This window comes from Coturnix japonica, chromosome Z, assembly GCF_054131305.1.
Source record: "Coturnix japonica strain WE chromosome Z, WE-NBRP24, whole genome shotgun sequence".
NCBI classification, from domain to species: Eukaryota; Metazoa; Chordata; class Aves; order Galliformes; family Phasianidae; genus Coturnix; species Coturnix japonica.
In genome coordinates, this window is record NC_140702.1 from 65,995,584 (window position 1) to 66,014,820 (window position 19,237).

The 19,237-nt window shown below is 54.9% G+C and overlaps 1 protein-coding gene across 1 annotated transcript; it reads right to left on the reverse strand.

The window, feature by feature from the left end:
* Positions 1-214: 214 nt before the first annotated feature.
* Positions 215-18,318, reverse strand: LOC107305832 (receptor-type tyrosine-protein phosphatase U-like). The gene is made up of 30 exons (XM_015848443.3): positions 18,081-18,318; positions 15,315-15,557; positions 14,722-14,964; positions 13,712-13,954; positions 12,966-13,202; positions 12,414-12,653; positions 11,399-11,689; positions 10,933-11,030; positions 10,194-10,386; positions 10,000-10,111; positions 9,311-9,557; positions 9,113-9,152; positions 8,440-8,545; positions 8,222-8,289; positions 7,835-7,977; positions 7,611-7,698; positions 7,253-7,323; positions 7,126-7,162; positions 6,827-6,924; positions 6,551-6,667; positions 5,380-5,537; positions 5,169-5,304; positions 4,503-4,652; positions 4,247-4,346; positions 3,442-3,521; positions 2,973-3,107; positions 2,462-2,587; positions 1,889-2,046; positions 1,510-1,645; positions 215-1,129 (listed from the first exon to the last, which is right to left on the reverse strand). The coding sequence occupies exons 1-30, from the start codon at positions 18,241-18,243 to the stop codon at positions 1,055-1,057; spliced, it is 4,332 nt and encodes a 1,443-aa protein (XP_015703929.1). The 5' UTR covers positions 18,244-18,318; the 3' UTR covers positions 215-1,054.
* Between the last annotated feature and the right edge of the window lie 919 nt (positions 18,319-19,237).

Sequence of the window (19,237 nt, forward strand, 5' to 3'; positions counted from 1 at the left end):
TACAGCTCCTGCTTGGTCCCCTCATTGCCCATAGGGAGCTGTGCTCCCTGTGGGGTGCTGATTGAACTGTGCCTTGTTGAGATGATGCCAGCACATATCCTAGGTGGGACTGTGCACACACTGTGGGTAGAGCTGAGGGGCCTGTGCTTCTTTGTAGCCCCCATGTCAGATCAAACCTGGGAGAAAAGTGAAGTTCAGAGCTCACCACCACCACTGAAACCATCAAAGAGCCTTTATTAGTGATACACAGTTAGAGCTACAGGGTCAGTCCTGACAGATATTATCCATGGTGCAGCAGCCTCTCCTGGACTGTAACCTGCAGAGACAACGTTCAAAGTACAGGCATCCAAGTCAGATTTCCATGGTGGGGTAGGTAGACTTGTAAGGGAGCCTCTCTGGTGCTTTCAGGGCTGTGGCACCTGGACCAGCAACAGGAAGATGCAGCAGCAGGAAGGGACTGTGTGGTGTGGGAAGGAATGGGTCATCCCTGTGGGGCTGTGGATTATCCCTCCCCTGGCTCTTCATGGACACAGGTTTGTTGCATCCTCCAAAGCAAGATAGATGGCCTGTGTTCTAGCCCTGGAGGAGACCTCATGGTGTTTGGTGCTCCTGACTGAGCACAACTGGGGCATTGGTGCAGCTACCCCACTTTCACTGAGGATGTCTGAAAGGGAGCCTGGATGGGATAGCTAGTTCTCTGCATCCTTGGCATGGACACATCAAAGCCTTGTGCCTATGCTCTGCTCAGTGTACTCATGTTGTGGTGCCAGGTAAAGTGCTGCCAAAACTCTGAGCAAAGGGCCATGTTCATGCTTCAAATTCTGTTCACGATTTGGAGACAGTCCAGCCTGTGTTGTCTAGCTGCAGATGGCCCTTAGGGTGGCTCATGAGAGGAGTAAAGCATTGGTGGGTTGATGGTTGGATTAGATTATTTCACTGGTCCTTCCAGCTTTAATGATTTTGTGATCCTAGGGCAGTGCACATCTCCTCTGGTTTCCATTGCTTCTTCAAGAAGGCTGAAGTTCTGTCCAGAAATGGGCTGTGACCACGCATCTTACTTGAAATTGCCATAGGTTTCAAATGAATTCAAGTAGCTGAGGGCTAGTTTGTAGCACAGCCCATACTGCTCCTGTGGACGGAAGGATTCACATGAGCATACAATGCCAGAATGCCTTCTGAGGAAGGCCAGTGTGGTTGCCAGCATTTCCAGAGAAAGCCAGGGGTAGGTACATCCCCACTTCTCAGTTTGCTTTCCCTAGAGAGGAGTGTGTGCCCCAGTGGCTGAGAGCCAGGCTAACCCAATGCTGTGGCTGTCTGGGCTTGCGAGGAGTGCCAACACCCGTGGCACTGTGTCTGATTTTCACTCCCAGACAGGAGTGGTATGATGACCTTAAGGACCTAGAGCTGGTGGTGAGGTGGGTGCAGAGCAGGCATCTGGGCACCCATCAGTTCTTCATCAGTGCTCCAGTATTGCCCCAGATCCCAGATGAGTGTGAAGTCAACACCTACCACATCCTTAATCAGCTGCCTCCTCCGTCTCTTCAGCATCCTCACAGCCTGGGATACATCAACCAGCCCCTCACTTTGGATCTGCTCGCACAGGAAGCTGGCAGCACAGAAGATCCCACTCCTGCTGGCACCATCCCTGTGGAGGGCAGTGTGATTTGGTGGTGCTGATCACCAGAGGTGTCCCACCAGCCACATTGACCTGGGGCTCTTGGGATTGTCCTGAACCAACCCAGCCTCCACAGGGAAGTCTTTTGCCCTGTACACAGCTGAACATGTCCACCCTGAGCTGAGACTGGAGCTGGGACCTGAGCTCACAGATGAACCTCAGAGTGAGCCATCTCTGTGCCACAGCTGCTCCTCTGAAGGATATATTACTTACCAGCAAGTGACGAGGATGTGCCCATCCTGGTTCTGCCGCTGGTGTGTCTCCACTTTCCCTAGCAGGCTGATGATGGTGGTGAGGTGTGGGGGAAGGTGGTGCTGCATAGGCCAGTCCTCCAGCTGCCAGAAGTGGACTTTCATTGCAGATTTCTTGGGCTAGCAAGGAAGAAAAAAGTTGGGTTGGGCAGACAAGTAACCCACTGGGTTCATGAAGAGGAAGGACAGAAAGTATGAATCTGGCCCAGAAACTTATAATAGCTATCCCCATCTATAAGCAATCATTGAGACGCACAGACTATTCAGTACTGGTGTTCTCCACGTTGGAAAGATGTGCACACATATCTGTGCTCTGCTTGTACCACTGCATACAGTATTACCCTCTTGGGATGAACCTTCTGTGGGGAAAGGCCCTGCTCTGACCTGTGCCATTCAACGAGCCCATCAGCTCCCTCTGCTGCAGCCTCTGACATGTTCAGCTGTGACTCTGGCCCTAAACCAAAGCCTGCAGCAGCTCTCAGCTCTGTCAAAGGCTGATCTCAAAGGACTTTGTCACTGCTGCCCCAAAACCCACCTGCTGCTTATTGGTGAGTGCAAGCGTCCACACTGTGAAACCAGCTCCAGGTTCCTCAGAGATCCACTGGATGTGAAAGTGGCCATGGATGGCTTTGCCCTGGGTGGGCCAGACCTCCACATATGTCTAGGAGTAGATAAATGCATGGTGACACACAGCAGCTCAGTGCTTCATGTGGGTACATCTGGCCCAACCCTTCAACCACAGCATGCACATGGGTACTCTGACTGCTCTGTGCTTTGGGGCTGACCTTCGGGACAGCAGCCAGAAAAACAGCACGACTATAGCAATCAGTACTGGGTTAGGAGAAGCAAAACCCAAGGGATGCCCTTGTTCCTGTGGGTTCACCCCACCACTGAAATACCATGGGACTGGGTCCGCCCTGAAAGTGCAGCAAAGTGAAGCCCACAAGCTTGCGGCTGGCCCCCCATAGCAAGCAGGGCCTCAGTGAAAAGAGTTGTGCATTGCAATGGCAGAAAGCAGGCTGTCAGGAGAAGGGCAGATAAATGACCTTGTCCAGCTCCTGGAGCTGGTTGAGCACAACCACTGAGGTGCAGGTGTAGTCCCAGATCAGAGCCCAGAAGTCCACTAGGGTGCTGGAAAAGGGCAGCTGGGTGATAATCAGCCTGTCCTCCTTGCTGTACGTCTGCAAAACAGAGTAGTCGGGAGGAGGAAATTAAGAGGTGACACAAGGCACGGGCATGGCGATGCCTGTGACAGCCACAGTTACTCCAGCAATCCACGCAAGTCAGCGCAGGCAAAAAGCAGCGACCCGCTGAGCTGAGCAGCTCTCAGGGCTTCGGCTGAACTCGGGGGCCATCTCCTGGCAGTAGAGCCCCAGGCACTGGGAACAGCCTCCAGGATGGAGCACTCAGGCTGGGGTGCCTGAAGCTGGGCGGCACAGCCCAGCTCTGCGCTGAGTGCTCGTGGAGCCTCTGCTGCTCCTAGCAGCCCCAAGCCCCGTTTGGCTGCAGCCTTACACTGGCAAAAACGGCGTTGATGTAGCCCGGCGAGCCGTCAGCGTTCAGCGAGGACATCAGGATGGGCCGGAAGGAGTCCGCTGTGGAGGCAAGGGCAGAGGGAGAAGGGCTGAGCCATCCTCTGCCTGCACGGAGGGGAATGAGGCACTGGAGCAGCTGTGAACCCCATTCCTGATCACTGTCTGGTGCCTGATCTGAGCTCCTCTGCAGTGATGGTGAGGGTTAGGGTTGAGGTTAGAGTTAAGGTTGGGGTTAGGGAAAGCGTTAGGGTTAGAATTAAGGCTGTAGTTAGAGTTAGGATGTGGAAGGTTAGGTTCAGCTATGGAAGCACAGGAGATGGGGATGAGGCGTGTTTCACATGTAAGGAGTGATTTGCCTATGTTAAGTAACAGTCTCACTTTGTACCAGGAGGCATTTAAATGGGACATACGAAGAATTTCTGCATGGAGAGGGTGGTCAAGAATTAGAACAGGCTGCCCGGGGAAGTGGTGGAGTCCCCATCCTTGGGGGTGTTTAAGAGATACCAGGATGTGGCACAGAGGGGGCATGGTTAAGTGATGGGCCTTGATAGGTCAGGTTTATGGTTGGACTTGGTGGTTTTGAAGACCTTTTCCAATCTGTATGATTCTACGATAACATACAACACCAACCAGAAGCTGGCATTTGGTCCCGGGGGCAGAATGCTTGGTTCCATGTTTCTGTCATGGTGCTGGGGAAGGAAGCAGCAGTGCTGGGACAGCATCCTCCCCCTTTCTGCTCTCAGGAGCTGGGTGAAGCAGCAAGGCACAGCCCAGCCCTGCAGTACCTGGCAGGATCCCTGGCTTGCGGTTCTTGGGCTGGTTGCTGGGTTTCTCTGCTTCTCTGCACGGCAGGAGCTGGAACAACTCAGAAAACTTCTGCACTGCCTGTAAGGGATGGTTCACCTGAGCAAGCCTCTCCTGTCAGCTCCCTTTCCATCTCCAGGTAAACTACAGAGAAATACTCCCCCCACCTCTCACCCACAGCTGGGTAAGAGCTGTGGCAGGAGGCAGCAGACCTGCTGCACCAGGTCCTGGTGGTACCTTGAACTCCTTCTCCAGGACGTTGTTCTGGCTCGGAGTCTCAGCTCCTTGGAGGCAGCTGATGTGACTGGCAACTCTCTCCACTGGCACCCCAGTGCAGCCACAGAGCAAACCTTCTAGCAGCACCTCATACAAAAAGGCATACTGCTCCTGCAAGGAGATGCGAGTTAGGGCGCCGTCTGTAGCAGCTCCGTGGGCAGCGCTGGGACTCCAGACTACTGTCCACAGACTGCAACAAACTAACACTGATCTGCGTCAGGATTGTGACAGCTCCACACTTCACCTCCCTGCCAGACACCCTTGGGGGCAACTGTAACCACCCAAGCAAGACTATCTTCCTGTGATCCAGTGCTCCCTCTCAAACCAGAGCCCTGCTCTCAGGAAGGATGCTCAGAAAACAGGTGAACTATTCCTCCTGCGAGCAGCTGGAGAGGCCTGCCAAACTTACATCTTCCTCCATAGGGTCGCATTGTGGGAACACAGTCCCTTGTCCAGGACACATCTGCCCAGATGATGCCATGTGGGCAAACATCCTGAAAGCCTGGAGGACACATGCATGCTCCTTGCCTATAAGAGCAAGGACTTGCCCTTCCATGCCAGGACTCCCACAGGTGGGAGGTAGATCTGCAGTCTTGCGTCATGTGGGCAGCAGGGGATCCCCCTCACCTTGGTCTGCACCATGCAGATCCGCTGCTCCCGCAGCTTCTGCACGCAGTGAAACACATCCACCTTTCCCTCGACCTTTGCCATCTTCAGGAGGAAGTCCAGGGCAATGAAGGTGCCTGTCCGCCCAATCCCTGCACTAAGGACACAGAAGAGGAGTTGGTACTGCCCCAGACAGCCTCGCTCCAGCACATGAGCACTCCTATCCCAGTACCTGCAGTGCACCAGCACAGGTCCTGCAGGTGATTCTGATCCACTCTTGTTAATCATTTCCAGTAGGGACAGCAGCTGGGCAGGGTTCCTGGGCACCTCGTGGTCTGGCCACTGCAGGTAGTGAAACTGCTCCACTGTTCTTGGGAGAGCACAGCCTGCCTGTAAGGTGGATGTGGCTGGAGTAGGAACCAGTCTGAGAGGTTATGTGAAGTATTTATCAACAAGTAGAGGTAAAACATGGCGGGGATGCACCAGCACCCAGCCTTCCTGTGGCACCACCAACACAATGACTGCTTCACTGTGGCTGGTCAGAGAGCAAAGGGCATCACAAGGACTTTGAGCAAATTCACCAAGCTACATAATCTGCTTCATTCTCTGCCTCCCCATGCTAATAACTGTGTACTCAGAGCAGTAAACACAGCCTCAGAGGAAAGAAATAAATATCACAGTGTTGAGACTCAGAAAGCCATAGCTTCCCCAGATAAGGCATTTCCTAAGGCTGTTACTGCACTGATATGCATGTTGCCACTTTGGTACCAGGCCATCCTGTATTCACTTGGCTTAAGCTAACGAACTGCCATGTCCCACCATCAGGTGCTCGTGGAGTCTTACTTTTCAGGTGGACTTTGTTCTTGGCAAGACAAGAACATGCATAACGTCTGTAGCTGAACCCATGTTCTACTTGCAAATCTTTTGGTTTCTGCTTATTATCCAAAGTACAACTTCAGTAGAATTACCCATCCTGAGAAACGTCTTCAGGTATGCTACCTTAAACCATAATCTCTCTGTTCAAGTTCAGGAGCTATAAGGCACCACAGTGCTTCCATGTGGATCTTCTGCAGGTTGACCCAGATGGCAAGTACCTGTCTCATCACTCTGAAAAGCCTGGATATAGAAAGATGCCCTTTTATATCCTTTAGCTACTTTTCTACCCTTTGTGATCACCTCTCCCAGGTCCTTGAGAGTGCAAGATCTGCCCAGGTACATCAGTACAGACTCAGTCAGGGTGATCACTGAAGCTGACTGCTTGTCTTTGCCTTGCGTGGAAACCCAGGGCTGATGCTCTAGAATGCTGCTTAGTGACAGCAAGGCTGACCCCAGGCAGGGCTCAATGCCAGCTGATAACCCCAGGAGAACCCTGCAACCCCAGCACAGCTGCATGGCAGCCTTACCTTCTGCAGGCAGAAGATACGTGTAGTAAGGCCCTTAGTGGTCCTGGTGTTGTTTAGTGTTACACTGAAGTCCCCGTATACTTGCTGCTGCTCTGGCCAGTACTGCTCACACTTAATCTGTCAATGGCAGCACCAACAATTGCATTAGGGGAGCACTGCATGCCAGCAGTGGTGTGGAGTTGCTTCCTGCCCTCACTGAAGCTTGTGCTGAGCAAAGCAAAGCAAGGAAGACTGGGCACTGGGAGACCGGAGCTGAGCACAAGCTCGGATGCTTACTTTGTTCTGCTCCACCAAGCCTGTCAGCATAACAATGACTGAGATCTTCTCCTGCCAGACCATCTGCCAGAAATCCACCACTGTCCCAGGCAAAGGGCCTTGGAAAGGAAGAGGAGAGCCCTGTGTCAGAGCCCAAACTATGGATGTGCCCTCAGGCTCCTTGGGGCAGCCCTGTATTTCCCCCTTCCCAGTGCTGAAGTGACACAGCCAAGGCATGGCAGCACATGGCTGGAGGTACCGAGCACCTCGACTTTGGCACCCATTTTAGAGAAAGTAACCAAGAAGGTGGGAGTACCCACCTTGAGCAGCAATGAAGAAGCGTGGGCTCTGGTAGCTCTGTGGGGGAGAGTTTCAAACAGCTCCAGTCACTCATGTTAAACATTTAATAAGGAAAGAAGTAGAGGAGCCATCCTCCTTGCTACCTACATCCACGTAGCTGGCGTTGATGTAGTCATTCCCTGTGTCAGAGGGCTGCAGCACCACACGGCAGTGATCATCTGGGAGAGAGGAGGTGGGAGTCAGGGGGCTGCCCCTTTGGGGAAGCAGTGAAATGACTATCTAAGGAAGGGAGTGTCCTTTAGGAAAGCTCTGTTTGATCTCTCCTCAGCAGCTTTCCAAGCCTTGGGACAAGTTCAGAAGGAAAGAAGAGTTAACAAAACAACAGGGGACATTGCACAGGAAGAAAATGCAATGTGTTTTGAGAGGAGATCATTAGTGCAGTGGCCAAATGTCCACACTGCATCAGCCACAGAGGAGCTTTGAGCCCCAGGAGAGCTTTGCTTACATGGGATGATGCTCTTGTAGCGGTTCTTGCCCTCGTTACACAGCTCCTTCCCAGCGCTGCAGGAGTGGCACAGAGAGGAGGCCAGTTTCTGCACAGGAGGAAGAGGAGCTCTGCGTTAGTCCAGGTTCAGTGAGGGGACTGAGGCTGAGTGCCTCACACACCGCAGGAGGGGCTGGAGCTGGATGGATGGTGCAGCCGGATGGAAAAGAACACCTAACACACACCTGGTACTCGCCCAGACGCCCTGCCTCGTGCCTGTTGACTGATTCATCCTCCATCTGCTCTGCCTCTATCTCTGCCCTTTGAAGCCTCTTCAGAGTATCCAGCAGTTCCTCCACTGGGATCAGTGTGTTCAGATTCCTGGCACCTATGGGGAACATCAGGGCAGGAGGTCAGCATGAGCTCATGGGGCTGGGCTGGCATTTCAGTGGGCAGAACCCTACCAAACCCAGCTTCATCCCTTCCCATGCATGTCTCCCTCTCTGTGAGGTGTCTCTTTCCCCACACCAGCCAGCTCTGACCCCCTTTGTTCTGCAATGAGCCTCACAGTGCCTGGAAGTACCCTGCTCGTTCTTCTAACAAGCAGCCTGTTCAGACTGCTAATACCACACCTCTGTGACGCTTTCGGAGGGGGATAGTGCTGTTGATCTCAGAGGCTTTTGATCTGTTGCGCTTTTGCCTGCAAGACAGCAAGTCAGCCCAAAGATCAGCAGGAGGTGGAGAGCAGAGGAGGATGCCCACATGGCCATGAGTCCTGCTTTATTTCAGAGCCCTTACCAGGCAGCCTCTGGACAGAACAAAGAGCAGGAGAAGAGAGACATGTACTAACCTGACGATCAGAGGGAGCAGGAAAATCCCCAGCGCCAGGACCACAGCAGCCAACACAAGTGCCATCAGCACAGGCAGTCTGTGTAGCTGAGGAACTGACTCCTGCCCTGCAATAAACGCAGACTGGGATCAGGCTCCACATAAACCAAAGGAGGAGACTTTGCAGTGGTGAGGGGATAAAAGCAGCTCCCCTCATTTCCCACCACAGACTCAGTGCTGGGAAACAGCCATGCTGCTGCAGGAGTGGTGATGCTGGGTGTGATGCCTTTCAGCATGGGCATGTCACCCTGCACAGCCAGAGCAGGGCAAGGTGTTAGTGTTTCTGTGTTTGCATGTGGACTGGGGCAGTGTTAGGACTGGGATGGGAGGAGAGATGATGGCACAGAAGCAGCAGAGTGTCCAGCTGCCACTTATGCACACATGCCGATAAGGCCAGAGGCACCAAAGCCTGTGCACCCACAGAGAGGCTCAGGATCCAGAGAACATCCAAGGAGATGGAGGTAGGAACTTGGTTATAGCAGAGAAATACTCCAAGTATCTGGGAAACAGAAGTTTCCTCTGCTCTCACAAGAGCTCCTGCAATCCCCATCTCCTCCCCTTGCAAGCGTTTGGGCTGGGAAAAGGGGGACACAGAAAGAGCTCGGTCACAGATGTGCAGCAGAGGAACCACTTACCCATGGAGAAGCTGTAGCACACGCAGGTGAATGTCTCTGCCTGTTGAAGGGCACAGGAGGGGCAGCTCAGAGCAGTCCCACAGCACCACACACACAGCGGCAAGGAGCTGCCACCCAGGGCCACCAAAGGCCCCAACCATGGCCGAGGACACGGCGGTCGCTGCCCTGCCCCATCCCCGAGAGCCCCCAGCGCGGTACCTGCGGTGAGCGCCGGGCGAGGCGCAGCAGGGCGGTGTAATCCCATCCCGGGTGCAGGGGGGCGTTGTGGAAGCCGTGCCCGCGGGTCCCGTCACCCAGCATGAAGTCCGTGGGTGCCGTGAGGTTGAGCACGGCGGCCACGTAGGGCTCGGGAGGGTGGCTGTGGTTGGAGGGCTGCAGCTCCCCCGAGCAGGCGTCTTCCAGCACCGTGCTGTTGTGTGTCACAGCCACCAGCAGCTGGTGCTCACTGCAAGACAGGGCTGTTAGACGGGCATGGGGGTGGGAAACAGGGGATGCAGGGAAGGGGATGAATTGACATGGGGACGAGGTCGTGAGCAGGGGCAGGGATAGGAATGGGGACGGCGATAAGGACAGAGAGGTAGGGGGATGAGGATGGGGATGGGGAAGGGATGGGAACAAGAACAGGGATGGAGATTGGGATGGAAGAATGGAAGGGGAAGTGGACTGGGAGAGGGGGATGAGAGCAGGAATGTGAATGGGCGATAAGGACGGGAATGGGGACGAGGTTGGAGATGGAGATAGGGATGTGAGATGGGGATGAGGATGGAGAAACTGAAGGATGCGGAGTTGGTAATAGAGGAGGGAGTGGAGAGAGGTGGGCAGCAGCGGCTCAATGGGGGCAGCACTGCTCAGCGCTGCAAGAGCAGAGCAGCCAGGGCTGTGCTCACCTCGCTGACTCAGGGGGCTGTGAGATGGGGTGCAGGGGAAGCACAGCTGTCCCCTGAGATGCAGAGGTATCGAGCACGAGGCGGGAGCAGCCGTCGGGCGGCCCTGGGGTCTCTGCAGAGGAAGGTCCCCGTGCTGAGCACCAGCAGCCCGGCACGGAGGGGCAGGAGCAGGAGCTGCGCGCACCGAGCCTCACCTGAGCCGTTGGTGTGAAAGTCCCGCAGCGCTGCAGCTCCGGGACCCGCAGCCGTGAGGCCCCGCACGGCCACCGCGTATCTGGTGCCGGGGCCGTACGCGGGCAGCGGGTGCTCCGTGGTTCGGCTGCTCAGCTGCAGCCGCTCGATCTGCACGAAGCCGCCGTCCTGCGGGGCCCTGGCCGTGATGTTCAGCTGCAGACGGGACACGGAGCTGGAGGGCAGCGGCTGCAGGAACCTGCCCACCCCGCAGCCAGACGGCAGCGCGTTGCCGAGCTCCTCCTGCCCCTGTTCCTGTCCCGGCAATCAGAAGTGCCCAGAGAGGAGCCCACGGGAGCCTCGGCCCTGTGTGTGTGTGAGCTACAGCTCCAGGTACCACCAGCAGCTGCAGAAAATTGACTTGCTTACACTGTGCCTGTGCCCTCTGAGCTCTCTGAGCTGGATGGATTTGCTGAGTGATTTGTGAATCACATCATACAGTGAGGTGGCTACAAGCTGGGTGCAGCACTCTCCTCCCTCAGCTCTGCTGCTGGCACTGGAACCCACAGCCTAAGGCCGCCCCACCAAAGACATCTGTGGAGCCCGAGGGGAGGTTAGAACTGCTCCAATTCATCACAGCCAGAAGCTCAGCTGAAATGGGTGGCTGACCGACTGCTGGTCCTCAGGGCTTCCCATGTTCTGCACGCCTGCCTGCTCAGGGCTGGGCTGCCAGCAGGGAGGGGCTGGGGGGGCTCACGGTACCTGGTACCCAACGATCTCCCCTCGGCAGGAGGGCAGCGCCTTCCACCTGAGAGTCCCATTGCTGGGATCCAGCTGCAGCAGCTCCGGCTTCTGCGGCACTGGAAGCGCAGGAAGAGGGGGTCACACATAGGGATAGCAGGGAGGGTCTGAGCTTCTGCTCAGGGTCGGGCTGCACAGCAAACCCAAGCACAGTTTGTGCCACAAGAGGAGTGTGGATTTCACAACAGCGGGAGCAGCAATGGGGTGGTGAGGAGGCAGAGGGTAGGAAGGAAAGAGCTCTGCTGTAGGGCTCTGCAAAGCCCCTTCTGCACAGCCCCACAGGCTGCATACAGCCCCAGTGCCAGGACCATCACAGCAGGGTAAGGATGCTCAGAGGGAGCTGCTGGGCCATGGACACGGTTATCTGCCTCTCCACTGGTGAAGCAGCCCAGGAATGTCCCTTCCATAGTATTCCATGGACACCCACCTGCTTCTTTTGTCCTGATCACCCATGAAAACAGGACTGTGCTGGGGGGCACTGAGATGGTGACAGTGTAGTCGGTGAAGGGCTGCAGGGGAGGACAGGTGAATGTTCCCATCTTGCCATGTAGGATCTCCGCTCCAGTGAGCTCCTCAGCCTCACAGGGAGGTGAGGAAGGCCCGGCCAGCCGGCACGTGGCCTGTATGTGCTGGCAGGCATCGGGAAAGCTGCAGGTCCAGTTCAGTTTGATGGTGGTGCTGGTGACATCTACGGTCCCAGGGACAACTTCTAGCACCTCTGTGAAGGAAGCATTGCAACAGGGTCATTTCCTTTCCTTCCCCTCCACCACTGCAATGGTGCTACTGACACACAAACATGCTCCCAATCTAGCTGGAATAAAGGCAAGCAGGAGGGTGTAACAGCTCATTCAGGTTTCTGGATGGAGAAGCTGGAAGAGTTTTAGATCTCAGCATCTTAAGAAGATAGACATGGACTTTGGGTCAATAGTCACTGCTGGAGGTAACTCTACCCTTCAGGCAAACCTTAGGCCCCCACAGCTCAACTGATCAGGATATGCCCATGGTCACTGCAGCTGTTGACACAACCAGTGGGTCCATCTGTGCCCATCATTCTTCCCCCACTGCCTGATTACAGCTCCACCAGCAGACCCAGCTCCCACCAGGGCATCTGGCATATTCCTGGCAGAGGTGGAAGGTGGTGAGTGCCAGCTGTGGCTGTGGCTGCAGAGATGGGATGGGTGAGGCTGTGCCACCATTCACTGGGGGAGTGTGCTTACGTAACAGCCCCAGGGTAATATAAGGGACGTTGTAAGGCATCAGGATGATGTTCTAATATAAGGGACGTTGTAAGGCATCAGGATGATGTTCTAATATAAGGGACGTTGTAAGGCATCAGGATGATGTTCTTGCACACAGTTTTGAGGTGGAAACTCAGAGAGGGAAGAGAGTGGAAAGTCTAAGCACAGGGCTGCAGTGAAGGCACCTCCTGCCACTCCACTTACCAAGGCACTGCACAGTCCCCTCAATGGAGATCCAAGCACCAAACCAGTTCTTCCCCTCCCATGTATCTCTGTATGCAGATCCAGCATAACTGTAAGACCCATATCCCATTGCACATCTGACATGGGTGTAGGATGGTAAGCCCTTGGGGCAGCTCAGGGTCACTTCTTCATTCTGTCTGTACTCCTCCAGGTCTGGTGCCAGATGGAGTCTTGGGTCCCACTGGGGCCTTTGGCACGTTTCTGGTAGAGGTGAAAGGGGTTTCAGTTAGGGTGGGAGGTGGTGAGGTGGGGCAGTGAGCTGCCCATGGGCACCATAACCCAGAAATTGGAGGAAGCAGGGACACCTCCCTCCAGTGCTTCCAGTGACAGCCATGTCCACCAGCAAGTGACAAGGGCAGAGCCATGCTGCTCCTCAGGCTCCTGGCATAACCCTGCTCAGCTGCTCCAGAGGGAGAGGCAACATCCATGTGTGCCTACATAACGGGGCCAGCAGAAATGCAGGGGACCTCCGTCGTGCCCCCCCTTCCCTCACTCACAAAGGTCCTCACTCACCCACACATCTCACGTATCCTGGTGCCAACTGCCATAATCCTGTGCTGTTCTTCATAAACCAGCTGCTCTGAGGACCTGAGAGGCCTTGGCGTGGGCTTAGTTTCATACAAATGATCTCCATGGCAGAAGGCTGGTACCCACTAGGGCATGTCATTGACACTGTTTTATTGAGGTTGTAGAACTTCTGGTTTGGGACAAAACCAATCCTGGGATCCAACAGTGGCTTCTGACATTTCTCTGCACCAAAAACACAGGAAGATGTTAACAGAAGAGAGGCTGCTTAAGCAGGGAAGGGCAGGGATGGCCTTTTTGCACCCTTCTTGCTCAGAGGTTGATCACAGCCTGCTGCTTTCTCCCTCCTCACCCTTCCCATCCTGACATGCAGGTGGCAGGCTGGCATGCACCTTTCTAGCCATGGGAGTATGAGCTCCAGCAGCAAGAATGGAATCGCTCTCCCTGCCCACCCGCTTCCCTCTGTGGCAATCATCCCCACGGGCAGCACAGCCCTGGCTCTGCAGGAGGGCATTGCCCTTCCCCCTGTACACTGGCTTCCACCCAGGTGCACAGCACTCCCTGCACCCTCCCTGCTCCCTGCAGGCACAGCAATGACCAGGACAACCCCATGAGCCCCTCAGAGCTGGCCCCACACCCTGCCCCATGCTGTGCTCCTGCTGGGCAATGCTGTGAATGGCATTTCAGTGGGAAGGCAGAGAGGGGACGTGGAGAGATGGTGCTGCCTCACTTACCTTTACACTGTACGGTCCCATTAATGAGGGTCCAGGCACCTGTGCTCTTCCTCCCCCACCAGACATATCCAGAGTCAGGTTTCCCAGAATCAAGTCCTAACGATCCCTCTGCACATTTGACACTGGTGAAGGAGGGCTTGAGATGTCCAGGGCAGGTCAGCTGCAGTACCTTATTCACTTCAAAACTGTTTCCGTCTGGTGTAAACTGGAGTCTGTGGTCCCACTGTGGCTTGTTGCAATGCTCTGTTGGGACAAAGTGTGGCAGTCTGTCTTGGGGACAGTCCCCTCCCTGTCCCTGCTGCCACCCCTCTGCTGATGTAGCCCAGGATACTGCTGGCCAGAATACTGCAGACCCTCCTGGAAGCAATGCTAAGGCACATGGAAGAGGGAGGTGAAATGGGAGAACCAGCACGGCTTCACCAAGGGCAGGTCCTGCCTGATCTACCTGATAGCTTTTTATTATGGTGTAATTGCATGAGAGGAGAAGGAAAGAATCCTGGATGTAATCCGTCTGTACTTCAGTAGGGACTGATGGTCCCTTCTCATCACACCCTTCTCTCCAAATTGGAAATATATGGATTTGATGGGTGGATTTTGAAGGACCATGAACTGATTGCCAGAGTGAACCCAGAGAATGGAGGTCAATGGCTGAATGTCCAGATGGAGATCAGTGATAAGTGGTGTCCAAGAGGGGTCAGTACTGGGTCTGCCAACTCTTTAATATCACCATCAGTGACTTGGACAGTGAGATGGAGTGTACCCTCAGCAGTCTGCAGATCACACCCAGCTGTGTGCTGCAGTCAACACAGCTGAGGGCCTGGCACAGATAAAGATTCAGTCTGGCAAAGTGGCTTCCTATACTACAGACAGCCTGGCTCAGTTGTGAGCCCAATCGGGCACTAGGATGATGATTCTGCACACAGTTTTGAGATGGGAAACACAGAGAGGGGAGAGGGTGGAAAGTCTGAGCACAGGGCTGCAGAGAAGGCACCTCCTGTCACTCCACTTACCAATGCACTGCACAGTCTCCCAGATGGAGTTCCAAGCACCAAACCTGTCCCTCCCCACCCATATGTCTCTGTATGGAGATCCACGAGGAATGTAAAACCCATTTCCCATTGTACATCTGGCGTGGGTGTAGGATGGCTGTGAGCCCTTGGGGCAGCTCAGGGTCACTTCTTCATTCTCTCCGTACTCCTCCAGATCTGGTGTCAGATGGAGTTCTGGATCCCACTGGGGCTTTTGGCACATATCTGGTAGAGATAAAAGCAGGTTCATTTAGGGTGGGAGGTGGTGAGGTGGGGCAGAGCATGGTGGGTATCAGCAAATACCTGCAGCCCTCTGGTCACTGAAGGGACACAGAAAATGACATGTCCATCTGCCTTGGAATACATCTTGGGAAGTGGCTCAGCTTGTACATGCCAGTGACCACGCAATCACAAGCTGTCCCACTCCACCCTTGTCCCAGCCATTCTCTTAACCCTCCTCACAGCCTGTAGTTGGGATTTTCCCAGGGCTGTCCTCTCCATTCACTCCTTGGACTGGCCCCCAAGGGCACAGGACCTGGCATGTTACCTCCATACTACCTGCTGCTCTCACTTACCAGCACACCGAACACCCCCTTCAATGCGGATCCAGGCACCTGTGCTGTTCCTCCCCCACCAGACATATCCAGAGTAGGGTTTCCCAGAACCAAGTCCTAAGGATCCCTCTGCACATTTGACAGTGGTGAAGGTGGGCTTCTGATGTGCAGGGCAGGTCAGCTGCAGTTCCTCATCCACTTCAAAACTGTTTCCATCTGGTGTAAACTGGAGCGTGGGGTCCCACTGTGGTTTGTTGCACTTTTCTGTTGGGACAAAGTGTGACTTTGTGAGGGACAGGGGCACAAGGAGGAAGACTGAGGCTCAGCCAAGGCTGACTGCAGTGTCAGCAATGGATGGCATGAGGAGATGTGAGGCCTTGGGGGCAGGAGAGGAGCACAGTGTGGATGGAAGGTGCACAGAGGACTGTCACTGTCACCTCTTCACTGTTCTTAAAAAAATCCTGATTAGGGGATTTGGGGCAAAAATCTCCAACCCAGTGCCTGCTTTGGGGTGCCTGCAGGAACATGAGGGGCTCAGGTGAGTCAGCACATCGGGTTGGCCGCGTGTCATCAAAGACAGGCAGGAGAGAAACACACAGCTCCCAGCCTGGTAGGGACTGACTGCATCCTGTGAGCAGAGAAACCATCTTGGGAGGCTGTTTTTCTCACCCTCACTGCACAGACAGCCGCCTACGGAGTGCAGGAAGGAGTCTGGGTCACGTTTCGGCATGGAAAATATGGTTCAGGTGTGACAAAGAGGCTGAACTCAGCGTGTGATGTGTGCTGCCTGCAGAACGGTTGGTCTGTGCACTTTGCAGTGGCAGACACGCAGTGCTGTGCTGGTTTTCATGCAGTGATTAACCCCTTATTGACTCTGCTCAGCAGACACAAATGCAGCAGGCATTTTACAGCAGCCTTGTGGAGCACCTGGTTCTGCTGCAGGGCACTCCAGGAGTGTGGCAAAGCAGAGCTTGGCATGCCGTGGGTGTAGATGGCAGGAGGGGTCAGCAGAGAGGAGCTCGGTTTCTGTGGTGTCCCCTGGAGACTGTGGTCCCCCCAAGATTTACTCAAGGCCCTGTTTGAGAGCCAGGTCTCCCTTACTCACACCTACTGTAGCACCAGGCACTGCTGCTACAGCTCTTGGGTGTCTGCCTGTAAGTCACTGCATAATGCCAAGCTCTGCAGGAAAACACCCCCTACAGGCTTGCCCACCTCCCTGTCTGAGCACGGTGTGAGGGGCTGAGGCCTTCATTCAGGTGTTGAGTAAAACCCCACAAAAGCAGTTCAGGAGGACAGACAGGAGACAACAGGACAAAGAGACAGTGCAGCTCTGTGCACACAATGCACCACACGCCCTGACCACATCCTCTGCTGGCACTGCTTGTGATGCCGGCAGCGCACACTGTGCTGTGGGGCTGCCTCACCCCAGCCAGCATTGGGATGCTCCTTATGTCATCTTGTTTCCTCCACTCTACCCAAAACCACTGTGTCCTGGGGTTGGTCCCCCCTCCTTCAATGTACACCCCAGGGTTAGGGGGGATGCGCAGGGACCTTTTATTTCCTATCTCTTCCCAGAGGGTCTGTCCTGCCCCTTGGCCACCCCATGTGAGATGGCTCCAGCAGGGCCCCGTTCTAACCACCTCCTGCTCTTGGCCCTCTGTGATGTGAGGATCCCGACCCCAGGGGGATCAGGTCACTGCTCTGGGTGTGAACGTGCACACGCAGCGGATTCAGGCAGGGCTGCTGAGTGCTCGTGTCTCAGTTCCTCTTCTTCACAAACACAGGGGTGCAAACTCAGCAAACACCATCCTCACTGCAGGCAGCTCCCAGGACAGACGTGTAACATAGATGTGCAGAGTACACCATGCAGTCACCAGCCAGCATGTCCCCACTGTGTCCCACAGCTGTGTCCTGGCCTCCACCTCATGAACTAGGCAAATGAGCTGGAAAACCACTCATGGGCACAGTTCGACCCTCCAGACCATCAGTTTGAGCAGGGGTTTGGGCACTGTGGGCAGGGGATGTCCACTGCCACTGGCTTTGCCCCCAGCGTTGCAGTGTCAGTGCGCTGTGCTCCACTCCCTGCAAGCGCCTGGCATCCCTCCACTGCAGCTCCTCCATGCTGCACAGCAGGGTGGGACAACATTAGTGCTCATTTAACACTTTTAGTCATCCAACTGTGGCAAGGTCAGTAAAGAAACAGACTCCTCGGTCAGACAGATGCACAGAGCACGGTGACGGCCCCAGGCCTGGGCTCTGTATGCATCCCCCACCTCCTGGGAGCTCAGATTGCTCCTGAACTACTGAGACGACTTGAAGGGCTCTGCTGAGATTAAATACGAGCCCCGCATCTCAGCTTTACTGGCAGATGCTGGAAATAACAAAACAACCCTGACTTGCTTGTACAAAGCGAGCTGTGTGTGGGGCTCCCATGCCAGGCTGCAGAGCTGGGGACAGGCTCCGTGACACTGCCTCATGGACCTGAAAATCTCCCTCTCCTGGGTTTCACTGAAGGGTCCCCAGCTCACAGTTTGGGAACCCCATAGCCGGTACTAGGGGCAGTCTTTAGGGATATCACCGTGCACTGGGGCATTTATGTGGTCCCCTGGAGACAGCAGCACACAGCTCACAGCAGCTCAACCCCAACGCATCCCAACTGATGCCCACATGTCGCAGGCTCCGCTGCAGATAACACCTCTGGCCCTTTTGCTTGCAAAATACGCAGCAAACACACAACAAGCAAGCAGCAAAACCTCCCTTTGCCAGGAGAGAGCGACCATCCCTTACCTGAGTACCAGTAATATGCTCTCTTGTTGCGGTCACGCTGATCCTGATCCAGTGCTGCCAGCAGAGTCGTGAGGACCAGGAGAAGGACCCACTGCAGGGCCATGCTCCCTCCTCCCCACAGGCAGCACCTCTCAGTACTCCTGTCTGACTGCACGATATGCATGCACTGGAAGGAAACAGCTGGGCAGAGCAGTTGCTTGTGGTGCAAGAGGCTTCCTCATCATAGAAGGAAGCTCCACCAGTGCCAGCACTGCTTTCCGGGCAGGCTGCATGCCCCTTTTGCAACCTCACTTCTCCCTGAGAACAGATTTTAGGTGCTATGGTGCTTAGGACGTGTGAGCAGCGCTGGTTCCTGGGTTCCACTCTAGCAGTGAAGCCACATGGAGACTGCATCAGGACAGCCCTCCCCTTGTCAGTGTCTGTTAGCACCGATCCCAGAGCACTGAGGTGCTGTCTCGGTGCTCGAGTGTGGGCTGAAAGCAGGTGATGGCCCCAGGGACACAAAGCAGAGTGATCCAGGCTCCGAGATCGTGTCTGCTGCTTCCCAGCAGCGAGCAGTCCTCTAATAATCCCAAAGAGAGGTTCTGCCTCTGTCAGCAGCCCAGCCTTTACCCCTACCTGTCTGCTGGTGTTCTGGGAATGCTCAGCATAGAGATGCAAAAGCATCAGTTGGCACAAGTTCCTCATTTGGGAAATCATTGGAAAATAATGAGGGAAATTCCACAAATCAGAGAAGTCCCCAAAAACCACATCCTCGTGCTGCTCCCAGTGTGATTCTCGCCAGCCCAGTGTTGTGCTAACAGCTTGGCCTCTCCAAAAGCCCTTCATTACCCCATCCGAAACCTCAAGTGCTACGGAGGAGGCATGGCTCACGCTGTCAGGAAGCCCTCTATTTGCTCCTTCGCTCTCATCACCACCCCTTCGCTCCACGTTGGGAGAATTCTGAACTTGAGCATAACTGTGTTCTGCTTCCCTTCCTCCCGCAGCCCCTGGCTGCAGCTGTGTGTTCTGGGCATACAAGGCAAAGCCCATGCTGCCAAGGCAGCGTGTGGGCTGACTTCAGCACCCAGGACAAGATGGGCCTGCCTTGTTGGGATGGCAAATCCCCTTCCCATGCTGACAACCACATCCTTCCCTGATACCAACCCCAGGTGCCA

Excerpts from the sequence above, each read along its gene's own strand:
- LOC107305832 (XM_015848443.3), bottom strand. The coding sequence starts at position 18,243 with ATGCATATCGTGCAGTCAGACAGGAGTACTGAGAGGTGCTGCCTGTGG. Across the intron at positions 6,668-6,826 it reads GCTTGGTGGAGCAGAACAAA|ATTAAGTGTGAGCAGTACTG; the intron begins GTAAGCATCCGA and ends TGCCATTGACAG. Across the intron at positions 3,522-4,246 it reads CAAGCCAGGGATCCTGCCAG|CGGACTCCTTCCGGCCCATC; the intron begins GTACTGCAGGGC and ends TTGCCTCCACAG.